The sequence below is a fragment of the Sus scrofa genome, chromosome 12 (assembly GCF_054392235.1).
Source record: "Sus scrofa isolate SSC_HxYL_T2T_F1_AM1 chromosome 12, Sscrofa_HxYL_maternal_Yorkshire_Landrace_v2.0, whole genome shotgun sequence".
Taxonomy (NCBI): Eukaryota; Metazoa; Chordata; class Mammalia; order Artiodactyla; family Suidae; genus Sus; species Sus scrofa.
In genome coordinates, this window is record NC_139394.1 from 23,963,015 (window position 1) to 23,977,730 (window position 14,716).

The 14,716-nt window shown below is 49.5% G+C and overlaps 1 protein-coding gene across 4 annotated transcripts in view; it reads right to left on the reverse strand.

The window, feature by feature from the left end:
• Positions 1 to 241: 241 nt before the first annotated feature.
• The window catches only part of SOCS7 (suppressor of cytokine signaling 7), a 36,356-nt gene continuing 21,881 nt past the window's right edge, over positions 242 to 14,716 (reverse strand). For 2 of the 4 annotated variants that reach the window (XM_005654015.4, XM_005654014.4), the window contains 3 exons: positions 10,512 to 10,647; positions 9,927 to 10,080; positions 242 to 5,939 (listed from right to left, as the gene is read on the reverse strand). In XM_005654015.4, coding sequence (XP_005654072.2) covers positions 9,957 to 10,080; positions 10,512 to 10,647 — 260 coding nt within the window. In that variant the 3' untranslated portion in view covers positions 242 to 5,939; positions 9,927 to 9,956. Of the gene's footprint in view, positions 5,940 to 8,213; positions 8,754 to 9,926; positions 10,081 to 10,511; positions 10,648 to 14,716 lie in introns of those variants that run through there. The other 2 variants (NM_001201486.1, XR_014820217.1) reach the window with 2 other exon arrangements.

Genomic DNA, 14,716 nt, shown 5'->3' on the forward strand with positions numbered 1-14,716 from the left:
TTCGCTCCCTGGCCTGGCTCAGTGGGTTGAGGATCCAGCGTTGCCGTGAGCTGTGGTGTAGGTCGCAGATGTGGCTTGGATCCTGTGTTGCTGTGGCTGTGGTGTAGACCGGCAGCTGTAGCTCCAATTGGACCCCCTAGCCTGGGAGCCTCCATATGCTGTGGGTGCGGCCTTAAAATGACAAAAAAGACCACAAAAATTAAAAAAAAAAAAAAAAAAAACCAACCCAAATAACATGAAATAATTTCTAAACATTTTTATTTCAAATCTCTTTTCACCCCTTCCGCAAAAAGACATGGGTCAGTACAGCAATCATAAAAAGGAGATACAAACACAAGAGTCAAATGTCTCCCGCACTGACACTTACAAAAACCAGGAATTGTACATGGGGTTTCCAAACAGGACCTGCAGCAGCTACTAATGTCCCTTTACAAGAGTCATAACATGCCTATTCATACAGTATATACAGACACCCCATTCTGGAACTAATCTACAGGGACATCCCAACACCCCCCCATCTATCCCCAGAAAAATACCAAAACACACCCAAAGTGCATCTGTTTTGTTTATATCAAAACATCTTTCCCTTTCCCCCTCCCACCCTCGGACCCTCCCACCCCGTTTAAGATTGGCCTGCAAGTCTATTTTAACCATTTAGTAATTTTTTTTATAGTTTATGAAAATAAATTATACAGCAACTATTTTAATAAATTAAGCACAAAAAGGTAGAGGAAAGGAGAAAAACTAAATGGGAAGACAAAAGCCAGGCCACGCTTTGGCTTGGAGGAGGGGAGGGTGGCTGAAGAGGACGGAAGTGGTTGCAGGGGGGTGTGGCTCCCCTTCTGGTGAAGAATTGGCAACACCCCAGCCCAGAATGACACCCCTTCATTGAGTTTCTTAAAAACAACCAAAAAATGTACAGCAGTGGCTGTGGCACGGGCAGCACCAGTTTGGGCATTCCAACGACCGGCCTGCCCACAGAGCAGTGCCTGGATTATGCTGTCCCTTGGGAAAGGTTCTGGGCCTAACAGTGAGGGGCAGGTCCCTGTTCAAAGGAGCACCAGGGATGGAGTAGTCAGACCAGCCCTCCTGCTCCACCTGAGCTGAGTAGGGGGTTTAGGACGCAGCTCGGGGCGGGGCTGTGTGGGTGGTGATATCCTGGGTTCTGATCAAGAGTGTCCTAAGCTCGTCTCACACTCCATCTCCAGGAGCAGCTTCAATCGCAGTCCAGCTGCGAGCAGACATGCGGGTCTTCCACCGAGACTGGCTGCTGCCCTGGGTGCCTCTCGGCATCCTGGCAGAGAGGGGCTGGGAGCAGTTCCAGGTTCCTCTAAAGGAGGTGAAATGCACGTAAAGGCATGTCACAGACTCAGCATGCAGGACTGGCTTCCCGCGAGGTGGACGGCAGTGGGATGGGAGAAGGGGCAGAGAGGACCAGATGGGAAGCAGGAAGAAACTGGGTGGCACCTGCCAGGAAGGTGAAGAAGCACGAAAAGGACAAAGACAATATGGAATCTGCTGTAAAGAAAGGTCCTTCCCTGGCAGATTAGAGAATCAATAATTTAAATACAACTCATTACTCTTTACCTAACTGCAGCTTCTGAGTCCCCAGTGCCTCTGTCTCTATGGTCCAACCCCCACCTCACTCCTCCCGGGGCTTCGCTCTCTATCTTCTCAAGGCCTCCTGTCGTTTTGTGCTGAGCATGAAGACTCCAACGTCAAAACAGGATGGATCATGGGGACGGGCAGACTTGACTTTGCCTTCTTGAGCCTTGTGGCCCGATAATCCTATAAGCTATTGTGGGGGAGGGGGGTCATGCTTTTCTTTTTTTCTTTTTTTCTTTTTTAATAAAAAAAGTTTTACTCCCCAGGAGCAAATAAATCATTTTGAACTACTGATAAAACACTGCTGCAGTGAAAAGAAAGATGGCTACATGTATGCAATAGCACAAATTCAGTGTAAGAACAGCTGTGTTGACAATTAGAGATAAAAATCATTTATCCATTTCCCCCTTTCCCACAAACCAAACCAAGAGGATTCCCATAGGGAAAATGTCTAACTCAAAAGTTCCTCCCTTAGGGACAGGGGGCACGTCATTCTCTTTAAAAGTAGACGACAAACGGCAGGTGTCCCCCCAGCGGAGATGCTCTCAACACCCCAACGTGGCAAGACTTCTGCCAATGAAGATTCAGACACACATGGACACACACACACACACATACACACACTCACTTCAGACCACCTCCCAGCCATGGAGCTATACGGCCCAGCGCCCAGGCCCCACTTCAGGGCTCAAAGCCAAGGGAGAGGCAGCAGGGCGGGGGAGGATCTAACCTAGGACACAGGTTCCTCCCATCCCATCCCCGTTTCTGCTGGGCCCAGAGCTCCAAGCAGGCCGTGCTCTTTAGGGGTCCGGGGTGAGGACTGAAGAGGCTGGCGCCCAGGGCTCCGGGCTCTGCTCTAGTCTCTCACATCTGGATCTGGGACACTAACGCCCCCCCCCACCCCCGCAACTCTTCCTGGATGTGCGCTGTAGGGGGGTGGCCACCATCTCTGCTCACTCCCCAGCTTAACAGGGGCCTGCAGGATCCGCCGCGGTGACATGGAGGGAGGAGGAGGAGGAGACACCTTGGGGGCCAGCTCCCCCTCAGGAGGCCGCGTGCCACCCAGGGCTGGCCTTCCAGGGTATAACACTGTATCTAGTAGGCACAAGTAGGCGACCAGGCCTAGGTCCATCACCAACTGTCCCAAACTCCCAGCTGTCACCCATTGATCTAGTCTCCGCCCCAAAGCCTCCACCCTCCCCTTCCTGTACTGCCACAGCACTCAAATTTCAAGTAATACAGCACACTGCAGCAGGAGCTGTCACTAGCTGACAGTGGTGCCCACCTGCCCTGAGGAAGGTGACAGGAGATTGGTCACAAACAAGCGAGGTTACACAGGCAGGCCCTGAGAGTACTGGCGTCACCTATCCACAACTTAGAAACCGGTGACCAGTCCCTAGAAGGGAGAACCTCTTCCAGCTTGTGACTTGAAAATACAACAACCAAGGAGGATGGAGCCTGCATTTCCATTAGCGCTAACCCAGACCTGGCAGGGGGCGGGGGCACAGCCTGGAGAGATGAAGGGGAAGTGCCGGCTCGGCCAGCTGCTCCTGCTCCCTGTCCCTGTCCCCTCTGAGGGCCGGCACCTCCGCCAACCGCCCCTCCTCCTCCCCTCCTGACGGAGTCTGTCTGGTAGCCCACTCTCCTGGGGAAGGACCAGGCTGCAGCCTGGGCTGACTAACGCTCAGACAGATCATGGACACAGGTAACCACCACCCTCCCCGGAAGGAGAAAGAAGGATGGAGGTGAGGTTGGGTCACGCTTCCTCAGCTGGTTTGGTTTTATACCTGAGAGTATGGGTTCTCCAGTGGAAAGCCCTGCTACCACAAGGGGTCCCGGGGCTCTGCCTCCCTCACCCAGGCTGTGCTGAGAACAGTCAGGTCCCTGGCCACCGGCAGGAACCTGCCTGGCTTCTGGCTTTGGACTTCACCTCACCATCAGAAACCTTCGGCACTCAGACCAGCCTGAGGACTGGTAAGTTTTGGTCTAGACCACAGCAAGGAAAACAGGATTCTCTGACGCTGTTGCTCTAACTTGGGGCTGTGCACTGGTCAGCACCCGCCATGCAGATTCCCGCTCCCAGGCTCCTGTTCTCTTGTTTCTCACTGGCCTGCCCTCACCTATGACCCCAAGTCTCACAGCCCCAGAGCTTTCCTGGACCATCTAGAGGTCTACCCTGATCTTAGCCACTCAGAATTTCTTTAAAGACAGCCCTTGATTCTCTCTGCTATGCTGAGTCATCCCCCCATTGTCTCATGTGTGGCAGTCACCTAAAAGCTCCCTTTAGACCAGATATCATGTCTTGTGCCTCTTGTGTTTTCCACAGTATGTAGCCCAGAGCCAGGCAAATGCACACTAAAAAGCAACCAAAAAAAAAAAAAAAAAAAAATCCCATGAAGCTGCACAACAATCACTCGAGGATCTCAATGGCTGCCAGACAGCAGGCTCTACAGCTGGGGAGCACTTTCTGCAAGATGGCAAGTGGCTTTGCACCTTCAAGAGGCAAGACCCATAAGGTAACCCAATTTCTGAGATTACAATCGTAACTGGTTGGTAATACTACCAGGGCCGCCAGAGAAGAGGCACCACACGACACACCAGAGTGAGCTGGGCTGTGCTTACGCTTCAAAGCTCATTTTTGTGGGCTTCACAGCTGGGTGACAATGCATGTTCCCTCCCTGTTTGGCTAGGAGGAGGAAAAATGGTCATTCCATGCAGCAGGACGCACAGCAAGAGGCCAAGGCTTCTGGATGAGGCAGTCCTATACGCTACCAAGACACAAGGGCCTCACCCCAAACCATTAGGAAACCACAAACCCGACGCTATGAGTTATCTTGCAAGATGAGGCCGATATCAGCATAAGGGACCCAAAAGAGACAGCCTATTAGAATGCTTACTGCCAAAGAGTAATAAAGATTACACAGCTCAATTTTCCCATCTTAATAGCAACCCTCTCCCCAGAGTAACTCTATAGAAAAGCAAACTTGTAATGTTAGATGATTTGACAGTGGCCCAGTTGAGAAAAAAAATTAAAGGCGACTGAAGAGCCCTGGAGTTTTCCTCCCTCCTCCTCCCCGCCCACCTGGAAAACAGGCAATTCTCAAATCGGCATGACAGACTTCCCAATGAAAGGAGGACAAAAGGGACCGAACTTGGGAAAACGTCTGGGTTGCTAGAAAGAACACAGGAAAACAAAGAGGCTCTTCCTGCCTCCTGCTCCAGACACACCTAAGAACACGAGCTGTAATGCCCTCCTCCTCACTGATCTAAGACAGCCCATTAAGGCTGAGACGCCAGGGAGCTTTCTCGAGGAAGAGCGCCACGACAATAGCTTCGTTTCTCACCTTCCTCCGCATTCCCTCTCACTAGCTGACAGACATATGGAGGTAAGTCACGCCGACTCCTAAGTCACGGGGACGGTTTGCCATTAAGAATCTGGAAGCATGCACCATTAACTTCAGCAGCCCGGGACCAGAGCTCTGAACGGCTCCGGTGATGAGAAAAACTACGGCCTCGACAGCAGGCAGAAGCTGTAGGAATGATGTTACCATGACCAGAGGGAAATGTACGGTTATCTCGAGGGAACGGGCTGAGGGTAGAGGGGGAACAGGGCTAACTTGAGGTCACAGAATTTGGGAATTCAGTCAAACCAAACGAACACAGCTTCTATGAGAGGTGATTCTGAAATCAGGTTCCTAAACCTTCAAAGGAAAGGATGCGAGCGAGGAGTCACTACTGCCCCCAGCAGAGGCCACGTGCCAGTTTCTGTCCAGTGCATCACCCACCCTCCTTTCTTTCCTGCTCCTACTGAAGCCACCCGCGCTAAAAGAGAGGCAGAGTCTCAGCCCTCAGAAACCCCTGGCTTGATGTGCACGTCTGCCTCCTTCTCTTCTTCAAGGTCAACCATGAAGACCTGCGTTCTGCCTTCCCCTCCCTTGCCCTCCCCTCCCTTGCTTTGGACCTGCTCACCCTTGGCACCACTTCCAATCCAATGGGCACAAACCCCCGGCTGCCTTTAGGGTGAGTGTTCCGTACCGAGAAATGCAAACATTCAAAACAAAACTTCTGAAAAAAGAAACAGTGTTGAGACGTCTTCCAGTTTTTCCAAGGAGCTCGCTCATCCAGTTCCAGGACAGCATGGGGCCGCCGTGACCTGGGGGAGCCCCGCTCAGAGAGGATGGCAGTGTGCTTCTTCCCAGCTCCAGGGCTGCGAGGGGAACTGAAGTCTCTGCGCAGAGGATCCCAACCCTTCCTCTTCCCTCTTGTTTTCCTCACTGCCCTTTTCACGTTAGCTTCATTTGGTTCTTTGAAACTGGAGCTTGGCAACCGAACGCCTAGGTAAAAGGAGAACCAATTAGAGTTGCTCGTGAGAGTGGAACGACAGTGGGGAGAGAGGACAGCCTGGCCACTAGAGGTGACGTGCTGCTCAAGGGGAGCCCGGAGCCTGGCGAGCCGAGTGCTCCCTTCCGCAAACCCTGCAGCTGGCCGGGCATGGAGCACGGCCCTCGTCAGGGCACCCAAACAAGGTCCTAAAGTGACTAAGAAGTATGTCCCACCACACTGCCTCCTTTCTCTCTCCCCCTTCATTTTCCAGCCACTTTCCCCCCACGTCTTCCCCAAGGCCCACCTGCTCCAGGGACTGAAAAAGGAACGAAGGCCCTGGAGTAAGCCCTTGAGCGGCAGGCTAGGAACAGCTGGAGGCCCTGCGGCCGCTGGCGACCGAGAGGGCCAACATGCAACCGCAAAGGCCAGTGCAGCGTCTTCCGTCTGATTTAAGAAGGCACTGCTCCCGCTGTTACTCTGTCCCTTAACTCCAAGCACCCTGGCGTGAAATTCCTCAGGTAACAGTGCACACAGACCAAGCAGCTCACTCAGAGCTCTGAAATTAAAACCAGCCTGGCCAATGAGAAAAAATGGCCAAATTTCACACCTTAAAGGTCTTTCCTTTGGACAGTGCTATTTCCCTTTTCCCAAGGGGTCCTAGAAGCAAGCTAGAGCCTGATGTCACAGGCAAGGATGCCAGGGTCACAGCCAGAAGACACCCTGGCAATTCCATGCAATCCTTGGCCGATCAATACATGACTTGCCCCACACTCGTGACAAATGGCCACCGCAGCCTATGCCCTGATCAGATCACACCCCTTTCCATCTCAGGCCCTTTGCCTAGAATGGCTGCTTCCAGATTCTCTCGTGTTAACTCCCTGATATTCAAAACACAGGGGAAGTGTCACCCCCTCATGTTCAAACTTGGTCGTCTCCCACCACTAACCACTAAACGTCACCCAGTTCTATTTTCCCCTTAATGTGTACAGTCCCTGAAATGAGCCTACTTTATTTACCTGTTGCCGTCTATCTCTCCCTGTGAGAACTGCAGCTCAGTGAGAACAGGGCCTTTGACTATCTTTTTACGGCCGCACCTGCCGTATATGAAGTTTCCAGGCTAGGGGTCAAATCAGAGCTGCAGCTGCCAGCCTACACCACAGCCACAGCCACACGGGATCTGAGCCATATCCTCGACCTACACCACGAGCTTATGGCCACACCAGATCCTCACCCCACTGAGCCAAGCCAGGGATCGAACCTGCATCCTTGTGGATTTTAGTCAGGTTCATAAGCCACTGAGCCATGATGGGAACTCCAGCCTTTGACTATTTTGTTCAGCACTGTCTTCCCAATTCATACTGGCTACTTAATATATAGCTAACTGCTGGATGAATACACAAACCAAGAACCTACCAACTCCTGTGGAAAACATTTGATCTGTTAAAAAGTTTCTTCTAAAGTTGGACTGAGGGAGTTCCCGTCGTGGCGCAGTGGTTAACGAATCCGACTAGGAACCATGAGGCTGCCTGCCCTTGCTCAGTGGGTTAACGATCCAGTGTTGCCGTGAGCTGTGGTGTAGGTCGCAGACTCGGCTTGGATCCTGTGTTGCTGTGGCTCTGGCTACAGCTCCGATTTGACCCCTAGCCTGGGAACCTCCCATATGCCGCGGAGGCGGCCCAAGAAATGGCAAAAAGACAAAAAATAAAGTTGAACTGAGATCTAACTTTATAACTTATATCGGTTGTGGTCCCTATCCTGCCCCCAGGACCACACAGAATAAGTTTAATCACTCTTCCTTAGAAAAATCCGTCAAATACTTCTTTCGGCCATCAAGCCCCTTTCAGTCTAGAATTTCTCTGCTCCGTGAAACTCATTCATCCCCCCCATGATGAAATGTGGAGCCCTCCACCTCCTGAATCCTTCTCTGAAGATGCCTGGGTTCACGTGGGCTCCTCCTAAGGCCCAGCACACAAGCGGTGCTCTAACAGAAGGGCCCCAGTTACTTCTCAACAGTGCAGTTGGGTAGGTGGGCCTCCCTAGCTCCCCCCACCCTCCTTAATGCAAAGTCCCCAAGCAGAGAAGTCCTTCTAGATGTTAGAGCGCTTAGATGTTTTAGGAGACACTTCCAAGGGCAGACAACTCGAAGATACAGACACACCTTATTTAACTTGCTTCGCTTCATTGCACTTTGCAGATATTGCATTTTTACAAACTGAAGGTTTGTGGCAACCCCATGTTGTCAGATGATGGTTAGCATTTTTTAGCAATATATTTTTTTTCGAGGATTTTATTTTTTGGCCCTACTCGTGGCAAAAACTGCACTGGCAATGCCAGATCCTTAGCCTGTGTCTCAAGGGAACTTCTAGCAGTAAAATATTTTTAAATTAAGGTATGTATAGTTTTTTTTAGACATAATGCTACTGCACACTTAATACACTAGAGTATACTGTAGACATAACTTTCATATGCTCTGGGAAACCAAAAAATGTGACTCACTTTATTGTGATATTTGATTTTTTTGCAGTGGTAGGAACCGAACCTCCCAGTATCTCCAATGTATGACTGTAATTGAAGATCTGACAAAGTGACTGTACACCCAGTCCAGGATTCTTTTAAGTTAAAACTCTGCAGCCTGTCAGAATTACCATTTCTTCTTCCATTTTTTTTTTTTTTTAAGGGCCGCACTCTCAGCGTATGGAGGTTTCCAAGCTAGTGGTCCAATCGGAGCTGTATCTGCCGCCTACATCACAGCCATAGCAATGCCAGATCCAAGCCGCATCTGCAAACTATACCACAGCTCACGGCAAAGCCAGATCCTTAACCCACTGAGCGAGGCCAGGGATCAAACCTGCGTCCTCAAGGACACTAGTCAGATTCGTTTCTGCTGAGTCATGGTGGGAACTCCGGAATGACCATTCCTTGATCTCTCTTCTTCATTCCTTCTTGCTCTTGCTAATCCTCATTAGCCTGGTTCACATGCTTTCCTCCAACAGCATAGGATCGGGGACCTCCAGAGCCAAGAGGAGACACACAGCTGGGTCCACCTTAGCCATGGCTCAGGAAAACCCACGAGGCACAGACACCAGTTGTCACTCTCTCCCATTATGAAGAGAGCTGAGAGGGTAGGTTTTCCTCTTAATTTGGTATGGGGATGAGACTGGGGAACAGAGAAGGAGTATTCAGTGCTGAAAAAGGACACTCCACCCCGGGAGGAAAGATGGGGGTGGGGTGGTCTCTGCACCCCAGCGCAGCACTAGAGCGGGAGCTCTTGCGCAGAGCTCACACTATCAAAATCACCGCTCGCTGGCAATTTTGTTCTCCACTCACTTCTACCTTTCAACGTTCACATTAATGCAATTTAGGAGGACTAATTAGAATTTATCTTGGAACCAGTACTCCACGATATTTTATGGGAAAATAAATGAGTAGAACTCAGCATAGGAATGGGAGAATAGCCTCTTAGATAAATGAATTCTGCAGTTAATTCATCTATTCTTTTCAACAATTTACTTTTCAGTGGCCCAGATGGAATTCTAAACAGAAGAGCGAGCTCTCTTTCCTCATCCCCATATTCCGAGCCGTGGGACAGAGTGGGCGCTCACTGAAGCGTGTGGCTACTGCAAATAAGGGCGTTTAGTGTTCCCTCTGATGACGTTTTCTCCCCCTTTGGTTTCCTACTTTCTTTGTCATTTGTGCAATAGCAGGGCGATCAGCAAAAGGAGGAGAAAAGGCTGCACACCTGGTTGCACTTGTGCATTTTCCTCTTCATATATATTCAGTGATTAGCTTGCACGCTGCTTGGCAAATAACTCTTTAAGCCGCTATGTGTCTACCTGCCCTTCTCCCAAGTAGGGTAGGTGCCCCCTTGGGACTCCATGATCAGGTGCCTGGATCGGGGTATATACCACGTGGGGTGGGAGGGAGGGGACCAGGCCCAGCGCATGATGACGACTGCCCAGGAAGAGACCAGGCTAGACAGTGAGGGGGAGCGCGCATACCCTCGGTGCTGACCGGCAGGGGGCCCCTCGCTACGTGGAGGGTTCTAACACCTCTTGCTTCTGTTTGGAAATGAGCTGCGCTTCCTTTAGAGACAGGTATACCTCTTCCTGAGGATCATAGTAGTAGAACTTTCGGATATAAGAGATCAGAGGCCTTTGAAAAACACAAGAGAGATACACACAAAATGTTACTTATGTAGATTAGGAAAAAAAAAAAAAAAAAAAAAAAGACTACTTCTGTTCAACCAACCCTTTCTTTCCAATCCCTATATGGTTGAGACGACACCAAAGACTGCCCTGACAAAATTCCCGTTTCTCACTTGTCATAGTTCTGTCTCCCTCCCTCTTACCACCTTCACTCTACTCTTCACGGAGTCTACAGAAGGGGAGCTGACACACACATATACACCTTCCTCCTTCCTGGCTGTGATGTGACATTTCTAAGTTAGATGCTAAGACACAGGAGAAGTGAAAAGGATGATGCCTGGGAGTTGCCAGGCTCTGCCTGTGCACTCAGCTTGCAGGCCTCAATAACACTGTACCTAACCCTCCACTCCTGCCCCAAGCCCCAAAAACCCGTAGTACTTAGGCAGTGGGAGATCCGGGATGTGGTCTATCCGGACGAGCTGTCGGATTCGGAATCGGCAGAGGTGCTGGAGGGATTTGACATTGCTGAATCGGGACACTGGATAGAGCAGCTGGACTGGAGTTGGTGGCAGTCCTTCAAGAATGAAAACCCAGAGAAAGAGTCAGATAAAACAATGCAGCTAACTACAATTTCCCTTACCAAGAGAATCCAGAGAAGGGCAATGGGGCTTCTTCAAGTTCATGTACGTATTGTGTGCAAAAGCTCCCTTCCACAACGGACTGCTGATTTCCATTTGCGGAAGCACCACTACCGTATCTCGTGTCTCGTACTCAAGGGAACCTGTCCTCTCCTGCCAAGGGCCTGCCCGGCATCACTCTTCACAGCAAAGACTCTTGCTCTTCAGAACAGCTCAATGAGAAATGCCCAGCCAGAGACCCTGCTTGGAGCCAAGTGGCCCATCCCAGGCCCGAGGCACTCAGTGAAGGGCAAGCATCAAAAGCAACCCTGTTGGGAATGGGAGGTACCTGCTTAGAGTGCCTAGAGTGTCCTGAAGGAGAGGACTCAGAAAGGCTGTTCACAGGGTCCCCTCAAACTCCAGCTGAGAGGCTGGTAAGCAGCAGGTTACCGCTGGGATGATCGAGGTTTATAAGCCTAGCACTCCTGCCATTTACTTCCAGGTGGGAGAGTCAGGTTTAGCTTCCTCTTCCTTCTTGCCAACCCTCCAGCCCTCACCAATACCCTTCTTTGCTTTGAAATTGTGGGATGGGACAGAAAAAAGGAGAACGATGCTTTTAAAAGAAAAGCAACTACCATAGCTTGGGTGAGCTGGAATTAGTGTTACTCTGCACAAGTGCCGGCTGACTGATGCCAGCCAGGCCCAAGGGGAGCCCCCACGCATCACCAGCAGGCTCTGTGCTGGGAAATTTCACCCCCCCCCCCCCATCGAGGTCAACACCACAGAATGGAGACACCCAGAACGGCAGAGACACAGAAACAGGTCCAAGGGAACAAAGAACATCCTGGTTTCAATAAACAAAGGGGCCATGGAAGGTAAATGAGGAAACTGTTCTCAGAGAGAATCTGAGATGCAAAACATTTGAAAGAATTCTTTTCTCAACCATTGTCCTATCCAAAGAAATCTGTAGACACAACTTGTTAGAAAATAAAATACTATTTTCGGTATTTAATTTCAAATAGTTTTTAAGTTTTGTATGAAGGCATGAGAAGAAAAAATTAAAGCTTACAGATTGCCTCCCAGAGCCTTTTCATGGTTGTTAACTGACTTTCTAAAAACAGTTGAAATACATACTACATTAAACAAGTAAGCTTATCCTAAAATCATTTAACTCATTTAGTCTTCAAAACTGTTCTCTGAGGAATTCCCGTCGTGGTGCAGTGGTTAATGAATCCGACTAGGAACCATGAGGTTGCGGGTTCGGTCCCTGCCCTTGCTCAGTGGGTTAACGATCCGGCGTTGCCATGAGCTGTGGTGTAGGTCGCAGACGCGGCTTGGATCCTGCGTTGCTGTGGCTCTAGCATAGGCCAGTGGCCACAGTTCCAATTGGACCCCCATCCTGGGAACCTCCATATGCCGCGTGAGCGGCCCAAAGAAATAGCAAAAAGACAAAAAGACAAAAAAAAAAAAAAAAAAAAACTGTTCTCTGAGACACATGCCACTATAATCCCCATTTCACATATGAAGAAACTGAGGGCTACTGACTGGGCTTAGGGAATCTGCTCACGGCACAGAACCAGCAAGGCTGGCCTGCCCTGAACACCTGCTCTGTCTGAGGAAGAGTTCAGCCCAGGGAACCGCAAAGGAGGGGTGTCTCCAGGAGTCTCCCCAGAGCACCTGCCCCTGTGACTGACAGGGGGCTGTCCAGACAGTCACAGCACCGTGATGAAGGACCAGGCTCTCTTTGTGCTTGACTTCTCACCCCAAACCTTCAAGCCCAAGGCTTAGAGTTTGAAGCAGTGTAGCCCTCCTTCACGCACACAAACCACTGGTTGGCACTCTCCTCACACACCATTAAAAACAAACAAAAAAGGGAGTTCCCGTCGTAGCTCAGTGGTTAACGAATCCGACTAGGAACCCATCCGACTAGGAACCGTGAGGTTACGGGTTTGATCCTTGGCCTTGCTCAGTCGGTTAAGGATCTGACATTGCCCGTGAGCTGTGGTGTCGGTCAAAGACATGGCTCGGATCTGGCATGGCTGTGGCTGTGGCTGTGGTGTAGGCTGGCGGCTACAGCTCCGTTTAGACCCCTAGCCTGGGAACCTCCATATGCTGTAGAAGTGGCCCTAAAAAAAGACCAAAAAAATAAAAAATAATAATAATAATTCAGGAGTTCCCTGGTGGCTCAGTGAGTCAAGGATCCAGTGTTGTTACCACTGTGACTCACGTCACTACTGTGGCATGGGTTCCAGGATATGGAAGTGCTCAGACCAGGGATTGAATTCAAGCCACAGCTGTAGCTCTTTTAACCCACTGCACAGGGCTAGGGATCGAACCCTCAGCTCCACAGTGACCCAAACTGCAGCAGTTGGATTCTTATCCCACTGCACCACAGGGGGAACTCCTTCTTCCTTGAGTATGCTGAAACTCAAGTGTTTTTAAAATGATTTGGGGTTCAAATGCCTATTTGAATTTTACCCTTTCTCTCGTGTTTTAAAAATAGTGTCACAGTAAACTATAAAGTTTTTGGGTGTTGGTTGTAATATTGCTAAACTCAACACAATGTTTCAGAGATAAAAGTAATTTATGTATCTAATTATTTATTCCCAAAGACAGTACTACGGGCCTTGTGTTTAAAGAGGTCAGGATAATAAGCAGCATACAATGATCTGATTGTTTGCCTACTTGAATTTTAATGGCTATATATACTTGCCTATTTAACTGTGTTACTTTTAGCCTTAGGTTCACAAATAGCAATCTGACACCTGCTAATTCTCTGATATTCCCTGCCATCATTCTGACCACCTACTGTTTGCCCCCAAACACAGCAAACAATCGGAGCTCTCATACCCAGAATGTGTTAACAGGTCAGAAATGGAAATAAACCCAACCTAAGACACCAGTGCAACTGAATGGGAAGGAGGAGGTGGAAGAGTGATCATCAGGAACTTTCCTCTGGGCTTCATGCCAGGGTCCTGGGTACAAATCCAGTTTCTAGCCACTTCGCTAATGTCTCGTTCCCAAAAAAGGACCAGGTCAGGTGTGACAAATCTCTTCCAGGTCTGAACACCCTAAACCCAGGTCTTTCTCTCATACCAAACGGTTCCTTGAAGAACAGAATTATCCAGCCCCAAGTATTTGTCAAGAGGGCTGATTTAAGAAATTCTAAGATTTAAGGAAGACATATCACTGAACAAGTAATTATGGCCTTAATAATGGTTACAGGAGTTCCCATCACAGCTCAGGGGAAATGAATCTGACTGGGATCCATGAGGACTCAGATTTGATCCCTGGCCTCACTCAGTGAGTAAGAATCCGACGTTGCTGTGGGCTGTGGTGCAGGTCGAAGATGCGGCTCTGATCCTGAATTGCTGTGGCTGTGGTGTAGGCCGGCAGCTACAGCTCCAATTCAACCCCTAGCCTGGGAACCTCCACATGCCGATGGTGTGGTCCTAAAAAGACAAAAATAATAATAACAATGGTTACAAAAGAGTTAGCAACCAATTTCCTTAGAGTTGTCCAATGCAAAGCATGATTAAACAAACAAAAAGTATTTTCTCTTGGTGTACTTCACAGAGGACAGCGATTTTCCCAACTAAGAAGGACACATTCACTTCGAGTTCTGGCTCTCACAGCGTCCAAAGTTTTGTGCTACGCCAATCACATTCTCTTAGAGACTGCTGCTTGGTGTTAGGGGTTTAGTTTACAACTGTGAAATGGACCAGATTGAGATGTAATCAGCAACCTCTGCTTTGCCAGGACCATGCTCCATACCGCCATAGGAAGAGATAAGGGGCAAACCATCATTTTTACCAGTGACTCCTTCCCCAGAGGCTAATTATTCCACTTATTCTAATTAAATCCCTTCTGCTCCGTATCTGCCACCATCCAGAATTTTCCCTTTAGTCTGAGCTTTATAAATTCTATGGCATCCTTTCACATCAGTCTGGATGTGCTGCTAGTGCTTCCAGCTCTCGATTTGAGCCAGAAAAACCCAACTTTGCATCCCGACTCTGCAACGTATTG